At 41.8% G+C, this 23,612-nt stretch overlaps 1 protein-coding gene across 1 annotated transcript in view; it reads left to right on the top strand.

Moving 5' to 3' along the window:
- The window catches only part of gtf3c2 (general transcription factor IIIC, polypeptide 2, beta), a 68,390-nt gene that overhangs the window by 4,315 nt on the left and 40,463 nt on the right, over positions 1 to 23,612 (top strand). The window contains exons 3-10 of the mRNA XM_061706909.1: positions 7,734 to 8,304; positions 10,422 to 10,549; positions 11,784 to 11,968; positions 15,814 to 15,899; positions 17,713 to 17,790; positions 20,372 to 20,473; positions 20,651 to 20,878; positions 22,568 to 22,679. Coding sequence (XP_061562893.1) covers positions 7,734 to 8,304; positions 10,422 to 10,549; positions 11,784 to 11,968; positions 15,814 to 15,899; positions 17,713 to 17,790; positions 20,372 to 20,473; positions 20,651 to 20,878; positions 22,568 to 22,679 — 1,490 coding nt within the window. The remainder of the gene's footprint in view (positions 1 to 7,733; positions 8,305 to 10,421; positions 10,550 to 11,783; positions 11,969 to 15,813; positions 15,900 to 17,712; positions 17,791 to 20,371; positions 20,474 to 20,650; positions 20,879 to 22,567; positions 22,680 to 23,612) is intronic.

Genomic DNA, 23,612 nt, shown 5'->3' with positions numbered 1-23,612 from the left:
ATATTTCTTCTTAAATTGTTTTATGTTTGTACATTCTTTTAACTCTTTCAACCTCACAGTTCTACCAGCTGACTGCATCCTAAGGATCTCAGAGCCCTCATTGGTCTACAAGATCAGATATGCATTCTGGCCTCATACTGTTTGTTTATTTGTAAACTAACAACACTACTTTAAATCTATTCTATTCAGAAGGTAACTTGTGGCCCATCTAAGGATTTCAAAACAGGAGGAATATGTTCATATTTCCTGGTTCTTGTTAGAACCCTTGGAGCACTGTTTTGGATGAGTGGAAGTTGTCTAATTGTTCTGTTTGGGAATACCTGGCAGAAGAATGTTACAGTCAAGTCTGCTAGAGATGAAGGGAGACCCTCCTGCCAAAGCCCAGCCAGGTAGAGCTGAGAAAGAGAGAATGAAGAACTGAGAGAGAGGAGACACAGACACACTGTCAAAGGTACAAAAGACAAGATTAACTACCTGTGAGACGGAGAACCAAGAGTTCTATGTACATATGACTGATACATGGTTAGTTGGTGTAGTACAGGAATGACTATATAAACAGGTGTAGCCAGCAGGTCAGCGTGCAGCTCCTGAAACTCTGGCCTGCAAACATGCACAGTAGAGAAAAGGAGGGGGGGTTGCAGACCAGCACAGCCAACTACAAGAACAATGGAGAACAATTATGGTGATGAGATACTTATTAATAACTGACAAAGGAAAGAGAAGGAGAGGTTATGGGCACCGCTCAGTGGATCATGTTGGAGTCCCCCTGCAGCGTAGCTCTATAGCAGCATATCTAGGATGAAGCTGTGTTTCAGACCAGCTGCTCTAGTCTCGTTCTGCAGCTGCAGCTATTGGCCCTTTTGCACTAGTACTTACTCGGTCCGACTCGGCTCATCACGCCTCCACCCGTTTTGTCCCCGTTTGTTTTTCCACAGCCAGGTGAGAAGTGGGCAGGTTGGGGTGAAGCTGCTGTGACGTACTCGATTGCGCAACACCTTTGTTTGTGTCGGCGCTGATCAGAAATCAGCTGGAGCCGCGAGCGGCTGAGAAGAAAACAGCCCGTCTACATCCCTTTTTTAATTTTCTCGACAGCCACCAGGTTTATGAACATCTGCACCTCAGAGTTGGATCACCAAACAGACGTTTGCGCTGTATAATAAAATCGCCGCGAGCCGTGGGTCGCTCTCGCGCTGACTCCCGCTTCCTGATTCAAACATCTGCCGGCCCCGCCCCCCGACCAATCAGTGGCGAGGAGGGTGATGACGCCCCCGCCCCCCGACCAATCAGCTGCCTGTAATGTGATGACGTCGGAAATAGTCCCGGCTCAGCCCGGTTAGAACCTAGGTAGAATGGTTACAGAAAAAGTATCTGCTTGGAGCGGCTCTACCCGCCTCAGCCCCTAGTGCAAAAGCGCAAGACGGGGCCGTGGCGGGTAGAACCGAGCTGAGGTGGGACTAGTGCAAAAGGGCCATATGACTACTGGCCCTAACACACTAGAGTTTACACTAACTAGAGGCTTTACTAAACAGAAACGTTTGGCATTTGGTTTTAAAGATGGAGGTGGTGTCACCCTCCTTAACCCAGATTGGATACTCTAGGAACTACGAGTAAACCTGCCCTCTGAGAACAGAGAGCTCTGTTAGGAACATAAGGAACTATCGGGTCTTGCAAATATCGCGGAGCTAGGCCATTGTGGGCTTTAAATAATGATCTTTTGATTTGGTGAACCCTCTTTCCATCGGCAAATGATTACCGTATTTTCGCGACCATAAGGCGCAACTTTTTTTTTTTTTTTTTTTTTTAAATGTGCCGGGCGCCTTAAGAAACGGTGCGCCGTGTCTATTACCTGAATTACGGTAATGTAAGGCCTTCCATGAGAACGGTAAAGGGAGAAGGGGGCGGGTGAAGCTGAATGAGACCATCCACTGAGCTGTTTAATGCGAAACAGAAGATGAAAACTTTTAAGGATTTGCTTGATGTGTAAAGTGAAATAAAATACAATCAAACTAAGTTTTGCTCCCGCTCTATTTAAATAAGCACACTTGTTCTGCAGCGCGCGTGTGTTTTGCATGTCGGAAGCGGTCACTTTCCCCGGTTAAAGCAGCGGCTGGAGCAGCGCGGTGATGGGCGCTGCTGCAACCCGACTTCCTGGTTCCCCAAGCGGTCCAATCGACCTGGTTCCCGGCCGCTTTGCGAGCAGAGATTTCTGGGGTCTGTCTCAGGTCTGATCAGCTTCACCCTCCGAAATTTGCAGCCAAATCTGTCGGTTACAAACCCGGTACCGGACCCCGACATGCGCGGGTGTGTATTCGCGGCGCGACACACAGATTCTCATTTATGTAGCGCTTGACTGGCGCAGCTGATGGACAGAAACCTATGGTGATTTTTAAAAGAAAAACTTTGCATAAGACGTTTCCAGCCGGAGTCATTATAAGGACGAATGGAAAGGGGGGGGGGGCTGGATGAAGGGATGATGATGATCAGGTGGCTGAGACAGGTCTGGAAATTCGGACTGGAGCTCCTGTCGGATACAAACCCCGGTACCGGCTCCCCGACAGCGCGTGTGTGAGCGGGTCCAGCGCGGGGGAGCAGACGGGGAGCGGACCCGGGACCAGCGCGGAGCGGGACCCGGGACGCGGGACCCGGGACGCGGGACCCGGGACGCGGGACCCGGGACGCGGGACCCGGGACGCGGGACGCGGGACGCGGGACCCGGGACGCGGGACCCGGGACGCGGGACCCGGGACGCGGGACGCGGGACCCGGGACCGCCGCGGTCGAGATCCGCAGCACAACGCAGCACAACGGGGTATGAAATGTTTATTTTCTTACCTTTATTTATTCAGGGGTCTGTCCCAGGTCGGAACAACTTCACCCTGCGAGATTTTCAGGCAAATCTGTCGGTTTGATCTCTGGTAGCCTAACCAAGATGCAGAGGATGCGCTCAGGAGCCGCCAGGCTCCCGCCGCGGGTTTGCCGGGCCAGGGCGCACCATCCCCGGGGCAGATCCGGCCGAAATGCCGCTGGTCTTTCCCCGGGAGCCCCTACTCCCATACAGGTGGGTGGCTTCGGTCCCAGCCGGTCCGAACAGGTCACATTCCCGGTTAAAGCCGCTGTGACGCGCGCTGCTCCACCCCGCTGGGGAGAGACGGGCTCTGCGCGGTGGAGGATCCGCACAACGGGGTATGAAAAGTTTATTTACTGTTGTGCAGAAAGTGACTGACACCGAGGAAATTCGGACTGGCGCAGCTGAATTAGCGGAGCTCTTTAATGCAGAAACAGAGGTTTTTCTCCCGCTCTATTTTTTAAATAAGCGCTTGTGTGCTTGTGTGTGCGTTCTGCATGTGTGTGCGTTCTGCAGCGGGTGTGTGTGTTTTCCGGCCGGCGTGTTTTGCGGCACGCGTGTGTGCAGTTCTGCTCTGTAGACTGCGCCTTTTGGGTCGGTGCGCCATATGTTTGTTTTAAATCTAAAAATGACACACAAAAATGAGGGTGCGCCCAGGGCTCCAGACTAACTTTTTCACAGGTAGCACTGGTGCCACCTAGCTTTTCATTTAGTAGCACCAAAACAAATTAGGTAGCACCATATTTTTCATTGCTAACATTAGTTACATTATTAAGCATTAATTAACTGTTTACAGATTAACAATCATTATGTATAGGAAACACATATAGCCTACAGTTAGGCTAATTAATGTTTACTAGTCAGAGTTAGTTAATAAATTAAAAGTTGGATAATATAATTTATATAAATGCTTAGTAATGTTAATGTACTAACTAATGTTAGGCTAATTAAGGTGACTATGGTAAAGTGTTACCTCTGTGTTTTTATAAGATACCTGATCATTTACCTACAGAAATGAAAATGCTACATTTAGTCTGGGCTATCTCGCCCATCAGACAATCTAGCAACAGAAAATAAAACAGCAACAAAAATAAATATTACCATAAATATACAGGACTGTCTCAGAAAATTAGAATATTGTGATAAAGTCCTTTATTTTCTGTAATGCAAAAAAGTCATAAATTCTGGATTCATTACAAATCAACTGAAATATTGCAAGCCTTTTATTATTTTAATATTGCTGATCATGGTTTACAGTTTAAGAAAACTCAAATATCCTATCTCAAAAAATTTGAATATTCTGGGAATCTTAATCTTAAACTGTGAGCCATAATCAGCAATATTAAAATAATAAAAGGCTTGCAATATTTCAGTTGATTTGTAATGAATCCAGAATGTATGACTTTTTTGTTTTTTTAAATTGCATTACAGAAAATAAAGAACTTTATCACAATATTCTAATTTTCTGAGACAGTCCTGTAAACTTGTTTGCGTCGTTGTGCTTGAACCACTTCTGAATATCCATGTTACTTTGTGTTAACGGAGCAGCAGAGAGCAGCGTCTTGCAGATCAGTGACGTACACTGGCTGATTTATGGTTCCGCGTTGCACCAACGCAGATCTTACGGCGTAGGATACGCGGGGACGTGAACGTACGGTGCGCGTCGCCGCGTACCCTACACCGTAGGCTACGCCGTCGATTTAACGCGGAACCATAAATGAGGCTTAACGCGGGCGCATTTATCAGTTTTCTTTTCGTTTTTTCAACTGAGCAAACACATAAACTGAGGGTGCAATGCTTATGCACCCTCGTAGAACCGGGCCTGGGCCTGTCCCTCGTATCTTAATCACGGGAACCGTGCCATTGTTGTTGAAAGCTGTACTTTTTTTTCTTCTCCCCACTCTCCCCCGCCTCTTTCGCCAACCTGTCACTCGCTTCATCAGAAGAAGAATCCATGATTATTGTCGCTCCCTCTGCTGACCCTTCTTCTCCTCCTCCTCCACCACCAGCCCATTTTTCTTCTTAAAATAATCGACTATAGACCGCTTCATACTGCATCTGCTTTGTTTACCTTTTTGAGCGCGCTGCGTGTACGCGCGCGTGCACTGCTGTGCACGTAACGTGCGCAGACCAGTCAGACAGAGAGAGAGGAGAAATAGGACTCGCAGGAATGAGCCAGAAAGTAAGATTGTATTATCAACCACTCCATTAATGCACTAACACAGCCGAGTGAAAAAAAATAAAATATTTTTTTTTTCCACTAGTCCTCTTGCAAGTCGCACCGGAGCGACCTCATTAAATTTTAACTCGCACCTTAATAAATTAGGTCGCATATGCGACCTAATAGGTCGCACTCTGGAGCCCTGGGTGCGCCTTTCCACACGGTGCGCCGAATGGTCGCGAAAATACGGTACCCCTCCATTTAAGCGACAAACTCTCATCCCGTTATCAGCTTTCCTTGGCTCATCGCTCTCCTGTCGGTGAAGGACCAGAGCCAGTAAGGGACAAACACACCATAGAGTAACAGTAACTGGGTTACTTTAGTTAAAGAGTAAAGCCTTAAGATATTACTTACTCACAAAAGTAACGGCATTACAGTAATGCACTACTACCGACCTATGCCCACCACTCCCAGGTGCCACCACTTTCCCACACCTTTCTGCTAAGTCAAATATGCCTGAACTACATTTATTAGGTCCTATGAAAACGCCATGACAGCCATGCCCCTAAATGTTACCTCTCAAAATACTTGACATGTCTGATCATTCTGAGAGGTACGGCACATCTTACAGTTAAGCAACTTTCCTCCTTTCACCACATGATGGCACTATGACTTTGAGCAAATGTGAGCGTATGAATCTGTTCAAAGTTTCCTGTTGCCAACAGGTGGCGCTACAACCTTTCCTAAATATAACACAGTAGATGTGTTCCATAGAGTATCTTCAGTCAGAGGCGTCTTCAAATCTGCTGCAACACAGACCTTTTACGGGAGATCCTTCTTGCCCACAGCAATAACCATCTAATCTTAGAAGAGACTTAAACCGTGACTAATGCAACAATTAATTTCACTTCGAGGATAAATGAAGTATTTTTAAAATTTAATTGAATAACACGGACACCATTGGACAGCCACACAAAAAAACTCAATGTGGTGTATGAAAAATAGTTGTGATTATTTTATGTGTGAATTCCGGCCTGATTTGATAAAGCACAAAGTAAATACAAGACATCTGCAGCGTCTTGCTGGTGTATCAGCTCATCATTTGGATCAGGGGTGCATAATAGAAAACATAACATTTCCTGCTGCCAACAGGTGGTGCTACAACTGTTTTTGAATATTGTCATGTAGACGTGTTCAGGCTCAGACCACAATCATAAACATCAATTCTACACTAGATTGAGCAACAGGCAACTTCTCTCTGGTCTGGTTTCTCTGGTCTGAAACTCTTCATTTTGGATACTCTTCTCAGGACGGTGAATTGTCAAAACTGTTCCTAGCAGGGATGCATTTATTGACTGGCCAGGACCTGTATTTACAATTTTCAGTGTGTCTGGCGCAACCGTTAACCAGCAGGTCGACCTCACTTATTACTGATTCCACCCCACTCTGTCTTGCCTGGGTGTCGTATGCACGGCAGTAAAGTGTTGGTGTATTGTGAGTGATTCATAGCCTGAAACATAATTGGACGGATGAACTACAACAAGGTTTCTAAAGAGTGGTTTTGTAGCATCTTGTGGCAATGTTTGTTGCCATGTTGTAAATTAGTTAAAAGGCCTGGGAAGCCAGCTGCAAACATGTCCACTTCAACTCAGTCAACCCACTGCAGCTACCAGCTCTTTCAGCTGATCAACACTGAAATAGCTGTGGTGCTTTTGGCTGTTTGCAGTGGAATATCCCAACTCGGATGTTTTTGTGGGGAAATCACAAATGGGGGGCTTTGTTTAGCTGACATTGGGTTAATGCAAACTTGTTAGGATTTTATGAAATTTTTAAAAGTATGAGGGGTTTTTCTATAAGATTGTACTCTGATGGTTGCTCTCATTTAGAACCACCTCCTGTTTTTATGACCAGACTGATTAGCTGAGTTCTTCTTTAGGTGAGAACGGTGAACAGGAACGGATGGTTAAGATTGATGGTTCCCCTCCTGTTTTTCTCTGGGTTTTGGTTGTCGTAGATCTTTGCTGGTTTGGCATGTCGGATTAGAGATAGACTACAGAAAATATATGGCTGAAAGTGTGACATGTTTAAGTTTCTTTCACTGCAGTTGGCCTCCTAGATAAGGTTCAACAGATAAGGTTCAACATCGACTCCTACAACGCGCAAAACACCTCCCTTTTTCAGTATAAATATGACTGGATTGATGACGACAGTGTGCATTTCTCTCCCACCTATGTGGTTTGAGAAAAGTGAACCTCCGGCTGGAAAACATTGTGCATGATATAATAAAAGCTTGTATTAACTTTGATTCTTTTCCCTGGTTTTCTTATGGTACACCAGACAAACGAACACAAGGATCTTTCTAACTGCTGACTGCTTAGCTCAGCTTCATGGCATGATGATGACTGATGAAGAAAAGAAGCAAAACGATTTCCTTTTGGGGATTAATAAAGTAAATGAATTAAAGCAAGGTTCGGTTTTTGGGTGAATAAATGAATTTAGTTTCTTATTTCCCTTCCACAACTGATTACGTTAAAGCACTTAATGGACATCTAAATATTGGTTTCTTGTTTTGAATATGCGCACTAGCATACACAGTTCTTCTTCGGGTGGATTTCTTTTGGCTTTTAAAGATCTTTATATCATCAGTTTTCTTGTCTTTTTTTTAAAGCTTATTTTGTAATGTTGTTTAATGCATTCATATGAAATAACAAAATGACTCTCCTTGCAGGACAAGAGAAGCCATCAGAGCAGTGTCTTTATCTGACACCGAGCCTGAAAGGACGACAACGAAGAAAAAATCCCAAATATCTTATTTATGAAACTGATTATATGGGTATTGGAGAAAATGTCAAAAAGGAAACGGTAAAAACAAGCTCCAAAGGGGGAATAAAATCTTCTCAAAAGAATCTTGTAAAAAGTAAAAAAACAAAGACTGTCAAACGACAGGATTTAAATAAGGAAAAAGAATCAACTGAGAAAACACCTCCGGACTCTGTTGACCAAACTGCAGTGGACATGCCACGAAAGAGAAAAGCCAGGAAAATCCCATCAAAATTGAAAAAAAAAGAGAAAAAAACAGTCTCCACTGATGCAAACTTGTCAGTTGGAAAAGAAAGAGAGAAAGAAGATGCAGAGTCTGTGAAGCAGAAAAATGGGATGCCAAAGCAAAAGCGAAAGTATGTCAGGAAGAAGCCTGAGCCGGAAGAGTCACCGTGTGATGACAGTTCAAAGCAAACTCTGACTCCACCTGAGGAGGACGTCAAGCCTGGTGGCCGTCACAGGCGAGGAGCGGCTAAAGCGTAAGTTACAAAATATTTTATGTCTTGCGTGATTTTAAAGGAGATTCAAACCAGTATAATCAGGCACCACTGATCAGTGGCGGCTTGTCAATAGGGGGCGCTAGGGCGCCGCCCCCATTAAAATTACTGGGAAGAAGAAAAAAAAAGAAATATAGACACAGTACACATAAATTACGTAATAAAAAGTAATTATCACATCTGTGCACTCATAAAATGTGTCTGACTTAATTTTTCAAGCCTTCCCATACTGGGTTTATTCAGAGTTGTTTTTTGTGCAGACCGAAATACATAGGTTTCAATGGCGAGGGGCGCCGGCCAAATGAGTGTGTATTGCATGTTCTTAAACTTTTCTTCCATGTGACTTCATGCTGGTCTCTAATTGGTTACTCAAAGACTCTCCTCAGGGCGCAGCTCTCTGCGCCCGTGGCCAATCAGCGTGTTTTCAGTCATTCTTCATCCAATCTGATTTATTCATGAGCTGTCAATCAAAGTTACACCCCTGACAGCGTAGACGCGCAAATTAATCTGTCACTCGCTACAAACGGAGTCACAGCCATAGACATGTATCCGTATCCGCCCCATGGAGCTGCTGCGATACGTCAACGCCATATTGGATGTGGCAAGACTAAACTAATACAAGTAAATGGACTTATTTTCATAAAGCGCCTTTCTACAAAGAAATGTACATTTTACATCTCATTTATTCATCCAAACACGCACTAATATACTTGGGAAACAGTTAGGCACTGAATATAATATATTTAATTTTCTGAGATGGCAACAATAAGAACTTTATTGATCCCACATAGGAGTAATTCATGTTATATCAGCTATAGAGAACAAGGTAGTGCCGAAAAACGATATATATCCCCCCTCACAAAAATAAGAAAAATAGAGAAACATATTTTCTCATCAACATAACAAATTAAAACATTTTCAAATAACAAAATAACATATTTTAACAATTTTTCAGACAATATCTGTCAATATCTCTATATAATAACTGAACAAATCTGAAAAATGGTTCAAATATGTTATTTTGTTACTTGAAAAATGTAAAATATGTTTATGTAAAATATGCTACATGTATATGTTGTATATGTAGTAGTAATATGTAATAAAAAATAACAAAAAAATGTATGTTCAAGTAGAGTATATAGTTATGTTGTAATCTCCACTCGCCAGTGTGCCCGCCCAAGATTTTTTTATATCCAGCCGCCACTGATTCTGATATATGTAAACCTGAAGTTATACTATACATCTTCTCATACCATTGTTTCCCTTTGCAGTTCAGATTCTACTTTAACTTTGATTATCGACCGATAATGAGTACAGATTTGGTACTAGTATGATGTTATGTTGCAGGTCCAGATATCTGTTATAAAGCAGAACACATTCACTTCTTTTAGCTTGAAAAAGTCCCATACAGTGGGAGAGCAGTTCAGGAGATGCATTGTAAATCCAGCTAACTGTACTGTGACTCCAAGTGGTAAAATCTAACATCTTCAACATCTGAAATGCATTGATACAGGGTACTAAGTTCTGTTATTGCTTTGGTTTAGTGGCCAAATTCTTCATGTTTCTAGACATCAAACTCCATAGTTGGCTGCTGTGGTTCCTCTATCTACTTTGATTTAAACTCCTCGTACCCTTTCCCCTTTTACATTTTGATAGCTCGGTTTTACATTTAGTCACCTTATACCCACCTCCGGAAACTGCAGCCTTACAAAATAAGGAGTCCAGACTAAAATATGCATTTCTGCCAATTCTAGATGGCTAACTCCATCCAATGACTCGCACCCCACTGCCTCTCCCCTGCTAACTCAAAACAGGAATCTGAGGCAGTAAAGTAACTTTCCCTGCTGGCTATTTAGAGCAATGTAAAAGGATTGGTATTCTTTTTGTTAAAATGATAATATGAGACCCTGCATTTGGCAGACTGGGGTTATTTATAATGCTCGCATCAGACTCAGCACAACTTTAGTTATAATGATAAGAATTTATCCTTTCAACAAGTGGAAAATAGCAGCTTTATACATGTTCAAATAATACAAAAAATACATTAAAATGAGAATCTAAGGATCCAACCTTAAAGTAACATAATCAAAATATTCCAGGGCACTGAAGTACCTCACCCTTTTGGCAGAAGAGGTGTTGGATCATCCCAGTGACGAGCCTGGCTCCGAGCCACATGCCAAACGTGATGAAAACATCTCAAAACAGAGAAGTTCCAAGGCAAGAAAAGGTACTCTTTATTTCCTGTAAACATATTTTCCTGTCTATATAATTGCAGCACCTTGTATGCTGGTGCAGATATTATAGCTGTGCTTCTTTGTTTTGGTTTTTCTAGAAATGGAACTACCTAATGTTATCTTGTTAATTAGCCATCCTGTCTGACTCTGAGGTGATTACAGTGATCCCTGGCTATAACGCGGTTCACCTTTCACGTCTCGCTGCTTCACAGATTTGCATTGTGCGTTGTGTACTGCATTCTGATTGGCTAAACAGTCACCCCGCTTCTTCACTTCCTGTGTCAATAACATTGGTTGCTTAGCAACAATGCTAAGAAAGGCCAATGAGCTTCAGCAGCAGCAGCTCAAGAACGAGACCTTTTGATGAATCGTTCATTACAGTTCTCAGATATAATTGATGGTGTCGGTTTATAAGAATCTTTTTGCCCAGAAGAAAAAATAGCAACAACAACTGCCCATAACTATGTTCTTCTCTCTAAAAAACACCCCCCGGCACCGCGGCTTTAGGAGAAAAAGATGCTACAGAGCGCGTCAGGATGTAGCGGCATCAGAAGAGCAGGGAAATACACACCAGTCACAATTTGTCCTACTGTAGCCTACTTACAGTAGTATTTTTTTTTTTTTTCACAATCATTTTTCATTTTCTCCCGTTCAAATCCAATTAATCGGGTCGCGGTGAGGCGGGTTTGAAGCCTTGTATAATAATTGTAAAAAGAAAAAAAAAAGGTTGCTACTTTGCGGATTTCACCTATCGCGGGTTCTTTTTGGAATGTAATCCCCGCGAAAAACCAGGGATTACCGTACACCAATGCTAGACATGGTCACGCCTATAATTGGTTACGGATTTCAAGTTAGATATACCTTAATTTGAAAGAATGGAAGATAACCTTCATTGCACCAACAAATGATAAAACATGAATTCAGCTGCATGTCTGGTCGCAGCAACAAGAGAGGGTGGTTTTGATATACTGCACACACCTTGAGGGTATTCCTGCGATATTTCTGCGTCAGAGACAATTCAAAAACAGGATATACTTATGTGACAGAAAAACCTTTATTTTCATAAAACCTATGGGTCTGTTGAGTTTAACTGATTTTTCTAATATGACTTACATTAAGTTATTGTAATAAATAGTAATGGGCGGACTTTTTTGCTTTTAACTATATATAGTATAGTGTGATACAGCTCTGATATTTTATACTTTTTTTTGCCTGCACTTCATTTAGGCCGAAAGAGGAAATGTCTTGACGGTGATATTTCAGCAGATGAAGACTTTGTCCCGGATACTGCAGAAGAAGAGGCTGATGAGATGGAAGATGATGAAGAAGAAGAAGCAGAGTTCTCCGATCTGGAGTCAGACCTTTCAGCTGATGAAGAGGCTTCAGCACGTTTTCATACCAAGAGAGCTTATGTTAGTGGGTTTTTGTTTTTTTCCGCCATTCTTTTAAAAAAAAATCTTCTTTAAAAGTGGTGTCGCAATGGGACTTGGTTTATGGCTGCACTGAGTTTGACACTTTGATTACAAAAAAGTACAACCATTATTGCCCATCGTTAGAGAAATGAAAGTAGACTGTGTGCAAATATAAACAAAATATATAAGCCTGTTTGAAAAGACAGTTCAGTGTAAATCAGCTGAACAAAGTCAATGTTCAGCTCACAAGGTTATTTTGAATAAAAATACATGGTAAATTATTTAAAAAAGAAAATGATCACCTTTTGGTTTTACTCAATGTTTGTATCAAATTGACACAAATTAGACAAACAATGAATTCACCTGTTGAAAATTAAAAGATTCAGGCATTCTTTATAGTGTATTTCTCAGAATCTCTGCAAACTGAAAATTGTGTGGTTGATTTTTGGGCCCTTAAAGCAGCACAATGTAACTTTCAGCTTTTGTTGAGTTTGGCGGCTCCTTTGGATAAAAGCGGTAATAATGATAATTAAAGCTGCAAGCAGCGATGAACGGGCCCTCGCACTCACGTCCACCGCCCCCCATAAGCATATCAGAAATGACAGCCCCCACGACTCTCTATGTCAAACCCTTAAAAAGTTATAGCAGAAAATAGGGACAACCAATCAGAAGAAGGGGTGGGGCTAATTCAGGCCAATGAAGGTCAAGGACTCCATACAGAATCTTATGACACCACCCACGACTCTCTATGTCAAATCATTCCAAAGTTATAGCAGAAAATCGGGACAACCAATCAGAAGAAGGGGCGGGGCTAATTAAGGCCAACGAAGCTTAAGAACTCATTACAGAGTCCCATGATACCACCCATGACTTCCTATGTCAAACCATTCAAAAGTTATAGCAGAAAAAAGGGACAACCAATCAGAAGAAGGGGCGGGGCTAATTCAGGCCAATGAAGGTCAAGGACTCCATAAAGAATCTGATGACACCACCCACGACTCTCTATGTCAAACCATTCTAAAGTTATAGCAGAAAATCGGGACAACCAATCAGAAGAAGGGGCGGGGCTAATTAAGGCAAACAAAGCTTAAGGACTCATTACAGAGTCCCATGACACCACCCACAACTCTCTATGTCAAACCATTCAAAAGTTATGGCAGAGAAAAGTATTCTAGGGGGCGCTGTTGAACCGTTTGCCACGCCCATTAATGCAAACCATGAAATATCAAATTTATCGCCAGGCCTGGCTTGCATGCAAAATTTGGTGACTTTTGGAGAACTATCAAATATGGACCAATCACATGAAGAGGGGGCGCGCCTTTTGCCGTCTAGCGTCGCCACGGTAACATTTTTGAAAGAGAAAAGTAATGCGTGGTGTCGCAGGATGTAGACGCACATTTTGATGTATAACACACCTGGGTGCACGTTACGGTTCGGGCTGAATTAACTGCCGAAGGAATGGCATAAATTTTGCCAAAATGACACAATTTATTCAAAATGGCCGACATCCTGTTCGGTTTCGGCCATGGCTCCAAGAAGCTTTTCTTTAAGTTGTGCCATGATACAGGTGTGTAGCGATTTTCGTGCATGTACGTCAAACCGTATTGTGGGGCTTGAGGCACAAAGTTTTCCGGGGGGCGCTGTTGAGCCATTTTGCCACGCCCATAAATGCAAACCATGAAATATCAAATTTATCGCCAGGCCTGGCTTGCATGCAAAATTTGGTGCCTTTTGGGGAACTATCAAATATGGACCAATCAGATGAAGGGGCGGTGCGCTTGTTGCCGTCTAGCGTCGCCACGGTAACACTTTTGAAAGAGAAAAGTAATGCGTGTAGTCGCAGGATGGAGACGCACATTTTGATGTATAACACACCTGGGTGCACGTTACGGTTCGGGCTGAATTAACTCTCGAAGGAATGGCATATATTGCTCCAAAATTACGCAATTAATTCAGAATGTTCAAAATGGCCAACTTCCTGTTAGGTTTCGGCCATGGCGCCAAGAGACTTTTCTTTTAGTTGCGACATGATACAGGTGTGTACCGATTTTCGTTCATGTACATCAAACCGTATTATGGGGCTTGAGGCACAAAGTTTTTTCTGTCGAACCAATCAGATGAAGGGTGGGCGCGCTTTTTGGCGTCTAGCGCCGCCACGGTAACGCTTTTGAAAGAGAAAAGTAATGCGTGTTGTCGCAGGATGGAGACGCACATTTTGATGTATAACACACTTGGGGGCACGTTACGGTTCGGGCTGAATTAACTTTCGAAGGAATGGCATAAATTTCGCCATAATGACACGACTAATTCAAAATGGCCGACATCCTGTTCGGTTTCGGGCATGACCCCAAGAGACTTTTGTTTAAGTTGTCCCATGATACAGGTGTGTACCGATTTTCGTGCATGTACGTCAAACCGTATCGTGGGGCTTGAGGCACAAAGTTTTCAAGGGGGCGCTGTTGAGCCATTTTGCCACGCCCATTAATGCAAACCATTAAATATCAAATTTTTCGCTAGGCCTGACTTGGGTGCAAAATTTGGTGACTTTTTGGGCATGTTAAGGGGGGCAAAAAGGCCATCACTTTGTCAGAAGAAAAATAATAATAATAAAAATTCCTGCAAATACAATAGGGCCTTCGCACTGCAAGTGCTCGGGCCCTAATAATGACTTGGATTTATATAGCGCCCTTCTAGGCACCCAGAGCGCTTTACAGAGATCATTATTCATTCATACACATTCTCTCTGGTGGGGGTAGCTACATTTGTAGCCACAGCTGCCCCGGGGCAGACTGACGGAAGCGTGGCTGCCATATCGTGCCTAACGGCCCCTCCGACCACCACCAACATTCAGACACATTCACACACATTCACACGGTAGTGCTTTACCAGAAAGAACAATACATTTCCCATGAGCACCAGCACGTACTGCCGGAAAGATCCTGTCCCCGTCGCATGCATTTGTTTTCCCAGAGGAAATTTCTCGAGCATGCGCAGACTGCAATATCCGATCCCCCGTATACATGGCGTTAACATTCCGACTGCGAACGGGTTATCTAGGTGCTGCAACCCGATTACTAAATGTCCGACATAGGTCCGAAATAGGTCCGAAGTAGATCGGGTTCAGGTTTTTACATACAGTTTAAAAGTCCGAACGATGTCTTATACGATCAGAAACCCGATTGAACATGTAAACGTACTCTAGGTGTTGACAAAAGTGCATACCTGAAGGTGATGAACTTCTTTACATCCTTCAACCATCTCTTGTCCAAGACGACGGCTACAAGGGCTTGTAGGGAGTGAACGCCGGGCCAATGTTTATTCTTGTCCGGGCATTTAGCTTGTTATTTTCCCGCTTTCTTTTTTTCGCCTCCTCCGATAAAACTTTTATTTTCTTCGTTTTTTTCGCTGCCCCGGCCATGATAACAGCTCCGGGTTTAGCTCACCACCAGTTGTCCTGAGTTCTGCGCTCCACGTCCCGCCCAGCTTTCGTCTCGACTACGAATTGGGAAGGAGGGGGAAGTGACGTATGCCGTAAAGCAGTCAAAGCCGTAAGAATGTGTAGTTTTTTAGTGTGGCAGGGTTCCTACCATGCTCCTCAAAGTTACATAGTGCCAGTGAAGGAGATACAGACCCCTCAGACCATGACAGAGGTTCATTAAACCTGTTGGAAGTTGATGTACCATCACAATGACTCTGGAAATATTATATTTAGGTGGAAAAGTTACATAGTGCTGCTTAAAAGCTGAGTTTCTAAATGTTTTAAACCAAATCACGCACCAGTGCACATATTGGCGAGTTTAAAAGACGAATAAAAAACTAATTGAGGTTTTTTTCTTCTTCTGCAGACAATCTCGAATAACAAACATCATAATGGACTGGCTTTCAGTGTCATAAAAAGTGTTTGGGACTCTGCTGAGACAACCAAGAAATTGTAAGTAGTTTTGCTGCTCTAAGTATTTCTTTTTTTTCTTTTTTCAGCAGTTAATATGTGCATGCCAGTAGTGGCAGCCCATATTGCCCTTCAGGCCATTTTGCATAAGCCAAACACAAGCTAGACCAAAAAAATCCAAGACATCGTCCTGAACAAAATTGAAAAAAGAAACATTTTTGATTTGATTTTAAGGGGTTTGTCGTCGTAAACTTCTGCTTTGATCTATTTTGAGAACTCCGATAGGGGCACTATCGGTCGATTTGCGATTGGTTGATCGGCCCCTCTCTAGCATCTGAGTAGTTCTGCAGGTGACCAGCCTCCACCTCTGGCAACATGCCAGAGGTGGAGAGCATGAAGAGGAGTGGTGAGAGTACAGTCCCCTGGGGTGCCCCTGTGCTGCTGAAAACCTGCTCAAACACACAACCAATCAGCCCCCAATTAAATCCCATTTTAAAATGAGTAAGAATTACCATTTAAACACCTAATTCCGAATGAAAATGTCCATTCCAAATTAAACTTAATTCTGAAGTAAGTGGCTGGTTTATTCTGATTTTAAATCCGAATAGAATAATTCTGCGATCATGTATAAACTCATTTCGCATTAAAATAATTCTGGTCTTTCTGCGCTGCTCATTCCCTCGCCCTTCTGTCTCCATGGCGCACGCAGCAAACGGTGGTCAAGAGCAGAGACTATTTATTTAATAAATAGCTTGGAGGACCTGGAAATAATTAAAAGAACAGATGGCAGAAAAATTGTGAGCTTTTCAAAGTTGTAGCGGCTAAGTTTGTTTTTCTTCCAGTAGACGTAAGTTCCGGTCCGCCCCCCTATCCAATCAGAACCTTCCCAACCCCCAGACCTTAGGTAGAATTGGATAAAGCCGATCAAACGTGTTTTCCATGTGAAACTCAATTCGGAATTACTATTTCCATGTAAACTCGAAGGAAAATAGTTTAATTTGGAATGATTTAATTCAGAATAATTAATTCCGAATTAAAAAACATCATGTAACCGTGGCCAATGATAAGCAAACTGCAGTGGGTCCTGGAAGGTGCTTGTCTGCTTATCCAATATAAGTCACTCCAGGACTTTCTTGATGTTAGGGCTACAGGTCTATATTCACTATGAGGTGATGATTGAGATTTTGATGCTACTGGAACCAGGAAGGATGCCTTCCACAGAACTGGAACCTTCTAACTCAGGGTGAGGTTGAAGCGATGCTGCAGAATCCTACACAGCTGGTCCAAACAGGGTTCCAGGAGTCTGGGGCTGACCCCATCTGGACCTTCGGCCTTGTTCTGGTTTAATCTCTCCAGTTGCTTCCTCACCTGACGGCTATATAGAGACAGGTGGGGGGCGGGGGGTCCCAATATATCTTAGCATATCCTGATGAAGTAGGAGACAACAACTGAGCAGCAACAAGATACATGACTGATGTGGAAGATGACACAGCTGAGGTATGACAGGGAAGCTGTGAGTCAAGGAAGTATGGGAAGTCTGCTAGGCTGGGGGCAGGTGAGGAGGATGGGGAGCTTTTTTCCGAATGAACCAGGTGAGAAACGTGTTCATGTCAATGACTCTGTCCAGAATTCCATCTATCTGGCCGCCCGTCTGCTTGAAGCCACTGCAATAAGCTGCCACCAGGAGCGGAGCTCTTCCTGAACAAAACTGACTATCTCATCAAACTTATTAAACAAATTGATTTCAAAGAAACTAATTGGAAAAACAAATGCATAGAAAAACAGAACAGACATGATGCCGAGTATCCTGATGTACAAAACAACTCAACGTTGTGTTTTCTTTGTGTATTTTCAGCCGGGACGAGCACTACAGCAGCTGGGTGTTCCCGGACTGGATTCCCTCCAGCAATGATTGGGACCCTGTTCCGCAAAGGTATTATGTTTACCTTTCCTTTTTTATATTGTAAAAATATAAATGTAGGTTTATATTGTAGGTTACTGATTTATATTGTGTTTAACGGCAGCTGGGATTCAAAAAATTTAAAGAAAACACCATGAGGAGTCGGATTTCATTGTTTGTTTTCGTGTATTGTTGACTGATTTCCGCCTTTTGCATCTCTCTCCAAAAATGCAATTTAAACATTGAAATAAGAGATGCATGGTATCTTCTAGACAGATAAATTGATCAATATGGGAGGAACGTTGGGTTGTTTTTAATGGTTTTATAAATAAAATAAACCCAATGAAAAGCTCCAAAATGCTCATGAAAATTAAACAAATGGCTTGGTGGAAGGTAGCCTTTAAAACAACATTGGCGTTAATACAGCAGTCTATTTTTTTTTGTTTTTTTTGTTTTGTTTTTTATGGCAGCCGATCAAAACACTGCTGCTGATTGTCAAGCATCTTCTTTAGGGATTCTGAGATGGAAGAAGATTGAAGGTTTTCACACAACCAGTCTCACATCTCACCTGAGAGGCCATTATTCTGGCAAAGCTATAAGTTGAATTATAGGAATATTAAGGAGCAGTGCTGAGGTTAAAAACAATAACATGGCGTGTTGATTAGGGCCGGGGATCGATTCAAATGTCAAGAATCGATTTAATTCCGATTCAGAATCGATTATCAGGATTTGGTTCGATCTGATATTGGTTTGGGTTATTGTTATTACAAAGTTTTTTGGAGCTGTTGCCAGAATTATATGACGATGACAGATATGAATAACTGACATATGAATAACTAGTGAAATAATAATTACACAATAATTATTGTGAAATAAATAACTCAAATAGGCCTTTCAATATCCATTTAAAGTGCAAAAGAAAGAAATTGCAATAGCTCATGCAGTAAACAAATAATTTTAACTTGTCTAATTTATTCTGTGACCACACACACATATTGCCATGAAGCACCTGGCATTTTTCAGGAGTGTCATGACAAACTGTTTCCGATAACAGAAGAAACCAAACAAGCTATGATAAAAATATAGATAATATGAACTTCATTGAACTAAAATAACATTTTGAAATTTAAACTGAAATATCCAAAGCACTGAACACTGGTTGTGCACGGTTGGATGAGTGTGTCCATGTCCCTGTGTAACGTGTCCGGCGATTCAATGATCTGCAAGTTTTCCCAGAACACAGTTGACTGGACACAGAAGGATACATTTGAAGAACACTTACAGAGTGAAAAGCATAAACGTTACAACACAAAGATGCTGACAATCATGTACTTTAACGGCGAAGTCTGTAATAGGTGGAATCGTAATTTTTTTATTACAATACGGCGCGCTCTCCTCGCATGGTGCGCGAGCGAGGTCCGTTTCTTAACTTAATCCATGCATCATGTCAGTGCAATCTGTCTACTGTTCTCCTCGAGATACGCTGTGTCCAGGAGTTTAAAAGCCAACACAACATCAGGCAGTGTCATGTCATACTTTTTCATCTGGTTATATCTCTGCTCAAGTCTATTATGTCCATGACACTATTATGTAGTGTTAAAGGCATGGCACTGTCTTTTGATATCGAGTCAAAGTGGGAGTATCCCTTGTAAAGGCAGTTGTTGCAAAAATACTGCAGTGGAAAAACGAAATTAATTGAAAATGGAAAAAAAAAAAAAAATAAGGAAAAGTAAAAAAAAAAAAAAATACTCAACTTACTACGAACACAAAAGGGAAAAAAAACAAACATCCAAACAGGAAGTTCATCAATATCTCACTTTCCACTTTGAGATGCTGCCTTCTACACAGCTGACTCCCACTACGCTTGGAAGATACTTCCGTAATCTTATTTAATCAATGATAGGGAACGCCCTCTGTTTGCTACTCCGACTCATGAATGGGACCCAGCAGGGTGACCACGCGGCGAGTATACATGTATGCAGGAATAAACATAGTACAACTAAGTGTGCACCCTCAGTTGCGCTACTAAACTGGGGAAAAAACCAAAAGGACAATGGTGATCATTACCTGTGCTTAGCACAGAAAGGGAGCGGAGAGAAAGCACAGTGTGAGTGTGTAGTCGTGCGGATCTATGTGTGTGCGCTGCTCGCAGTCCGGGAAGGACTGCACTCAGTGAGGGAGCCGCTCCGTCACATACTAACTTCATTTTTCCACCACTCGAATGGCCTGGCCCTGTTAAATGTGTATTATCTATAATTGAAAATCATCTTCTGCTACCAATTGTAAAAGCCAAAACATGATGTTATACCGAAAGTTTCACCGAAAGTTTACTCCGCTGCCATCTTATCGTCCTGGGAAGAACCCATCCTTCCGCTCTTATAGACACTTACACCCCACATGAAGTTAACAGCTGGCGCATAAACTAGACTCCAAAGTCCTACATTTTTTTTTTTTTAACCATTATTTTATTTTCCTGCCCTTATTATCTGCTGCTGCTATGCTAAAATGTCCATAATGTGGTATCAATTATGTTTTTTTTTTTTTTCAAAATCCCCACTGATTATATCCAGTTCAATAATGATAAAATATTGTCTGTGTTTTCTGTATGAATCAGTGATGTAGAGGAATACCTACCTCAGGAGTTATACTCGGCTACTTTCACTGTGTCCAGAGAAGGTCTCAAACAAAAGGAGGCCCCTCAGCTAAAACTCAGAAGGTAAGGTTGTATCACTTTGTTTTTGGTTTAAAATTGAGATAACCCTGATTGATTTATTTTTTTATTTAATGCATTCTATTAAGCAGAGTTGAATGATTTATATTTTTTCATTTTGGTGATAGCTTAAAAGTAAGATCTGGTGTTGAGCTAATTTGTGCATATTAATTTACCTGGCAGGTTTGAGGCAGTGCCACCTCAACGAGATTACTGGGATATGTTTGTGTTTACTGGCGGTCCACTCTGGGCCATGGAGTGGTGTCCCACGCCAGACGGTGCCGCTGCCAATCAGTACGTTGCTGTGGCCTGTCATCGAGACATGGATGACCTGCACTATGTCAACCAAACTTGCTCAGGACCTGCACTTGTTCAACTGTGGGACTGTGGAAAACTGGACTACAACAGCAGGTACATATGAAATACGTACAGCAGGACTGCACAGATATGTGTAAGCTGATTCTTTTATAAACCTTATTCCATAAAAGTTGGTAAGGCAAGGCAAGTTTATTTATATAGCACAGGGGTCCTCAACCCTGGTCCTCGAGGGCCGGTGTCCCTGCAGGTTTTAGATGTTTCCCTGCTTCATTGCACCGTGATACAAGTGACTGTGTCATCAACAGAATTGCGCAGCCCTGGATGAAAAGCTGATGACGATGATTAATTAGAATCAGGTGTGTTAAAGCAGAGAAACATCTAAAACATGCAGGACACCGGCCCTCGAGGACCAGGGTTGAGGACCCCTGATATAGCACAATTCAACACAAGGTGATTCAAGGTGCTTTACATTGACATTAAAAGCAGCAAGACATAATTGTACAGTAAATCAAATTATGAGAAAAGGAGGTAAAATAATAAATAAAATGATAAAAAAAGAAGTAAAATAATAAAAAGCACAAGCTGTTAAAAATAAAAATAAGGGCAGTAGAGTACAGCAGGTAAGTATTTAATTTAAGAGTACGCTTCAGTAAACAGTAATGTTTTTAGGCCTGATTTAAAGGATCTACAGTTGGAGCAGACCTCAGGTCTACAGGAAGTTTGTTCCACCGGTGAGGAGCAGAATAACTGAACGCTGCCTCACCTTGCTTGGTTCTGGTTCTGGAACCACAACAAACCAGATCCAGATGAACCTCAGGGGTCTGGGAGCTTCATAGGAACTAACAGATCAACCATGTATTTTGGTCCAAGATCATTCAGTGCTTTGTAGACCAGCAGTAAGATTTTAAACTCTATCATTTGACTCACTGGAAGCCAGTGTAGCGATGGTACTCTGCAAAAAATGTAAATAAAAACAAAATGCAATGATTTGGGAATCTCATAATCCATTATTTGTTACAAATAAAACATGTCTGATCTTGAAACAGACATTTTTCCATTTCATGGAAAATATTTTGAATTTGAACACTATCTCTGATGCTGCTACCCCAATAGATGACTGCAGATGAAATTGCACTCTCCACCATAGACTTACAGAAAATGTGCAATATCTTGTTGCAATTACTATATGAGCTAAGCGTCTCAAGAAATACTATCTGCATAGTTAATTTTGTGGACAGCATTCATTTTGCATGTCCATAACACTGCAGGTATGTTTACCCCCTAATGTCCACAATTATCTCATTTGTCTTGTTCACTTTCAAGATGAGAAGATTGTTTGTGCAAGGCTCCCCCATTGACACACCCAAAACAAAAGACAAGAGTCATTCTATTTTTGGAGATGACTGGACTCTTACTTGTTATTGTACTATTGTTTCCCATTTTGATCAAATGAAGAATTTGAAACTCCTTCCTCCTTTTTTTTCTTTGCTCTTCCTCTACATCCTTGACATTTCTAAATTTCTAAATTACATTTCTAAATTTTTCCCGCATGTTAACAACTCATGACAGATGTCAAAAGTATCCAAATTAAAAGCAGAAATAAAGCTGCACAGCATTCAAGCTGGGATTTACAGTCAATGTTTCAAGGAAAAAACAGAAGAAAATCTCAAGGTGATTTATCAATATGATAGTTGTTACAAACTATTAGTGGGGTACTATTCTAGTTTCTTTAAGCTTTGCTTTTGTTATTCATTCATTCATTCATTTTTTTTATCTCTGCAGACCGGAGACCCAGCCAGCGCTGGTCTATGGTTTGGCCCAGGATAAAGGCTTCATCTGGCATATGAAGTGGTGTCCAACAGGGGGCTGGGAACTTCCCCACTGCACCAAAAAGGTATGCTGTTTAACATTTTTATTGTATAGTTTTAACCCTTACCTGCTGGTGTAGGGAACAGAGGAGATGAGGACGTGATGAGAAAGTATGGTGTTAGGAACAAGAATATGGACGGACAGTGGGTGGTGAACTTCTCTAAATGACTGGAAATGACTGAGGTGAGCAGGTGTTTCAAGGAGGAGAACAGGGTAACATGCTGGTAGTAGCACACAGGTGGACGACATTCTTTTGATCTAAAATCTAATCTAAAATAGATTGGAAGCTGCATGTTCAATATTACAGGACTGTCTCAGAAAATTAGAATATTGTGATAAAGTCTTTTATTTTCTGTAATGCCAAAATGTCATACATTCTGGATTCATTACAAATCAACTGACATATTGCAAGCCTTTTATTATTTTAATATTGCTGATCATGGCTTACAGCTTAAGAAAACTCAAATATCTCCAAAAATTTGAATATTCTGGGAATCTTAATCTTAAACTGTAAGCCATAATCAGCAATATTAAAATAATAAAAGGATTACAATATTTCAGTTGATTTGTAATGAATCCAGAATGTATGACATTTTTGTTTTTTTTAATTGCATTACAGAAAATAAAGAACTTTATCACAATATTCTAATTTTCTGAGACAGTCCTGTATATTTTATCTATCCATCCATCAATCCATCCATCCATGTTAAGGGGGAGGTTTTACAGGAATGATGAGACTAGAAGAGAGAGACTTGAAGATGACCCCACTGACCATAAGACAAAAGCACACCTGGAGGTGGAAGAGTTGAAGTTAAGATTTTCTTGGCAGCGACAAGGATGGTTTTGATTTTTTTTAAAAAGCATAAAAGAGGAACAACAGAAGGGTTGGATGCCTCGGAGACCATGTTAAAGAGGCGAGATTTCTTATTTAGATTAGTTTTGACACATGTACAGGAAG

This window comes from Cololabis saira, chromosome 18 (genome assembly GCF_033807715.1).
Source record: "Cololabis saira isolate AMF1-May2022 chromosome 18, fColSai1.1, whole genome shotgun sequence".
Lineage (NCBI taxonomy): Eukaryota > Metazoa > Chordata > Actinopteri > Beloniformes > Belonidae > Cololabis > Cololabis saira.
The sequence above is the reverse complement of the archived record's forward strand: the minus strand, read 5'-3'. Positions and strand labels throughout refer to the sequence as shown.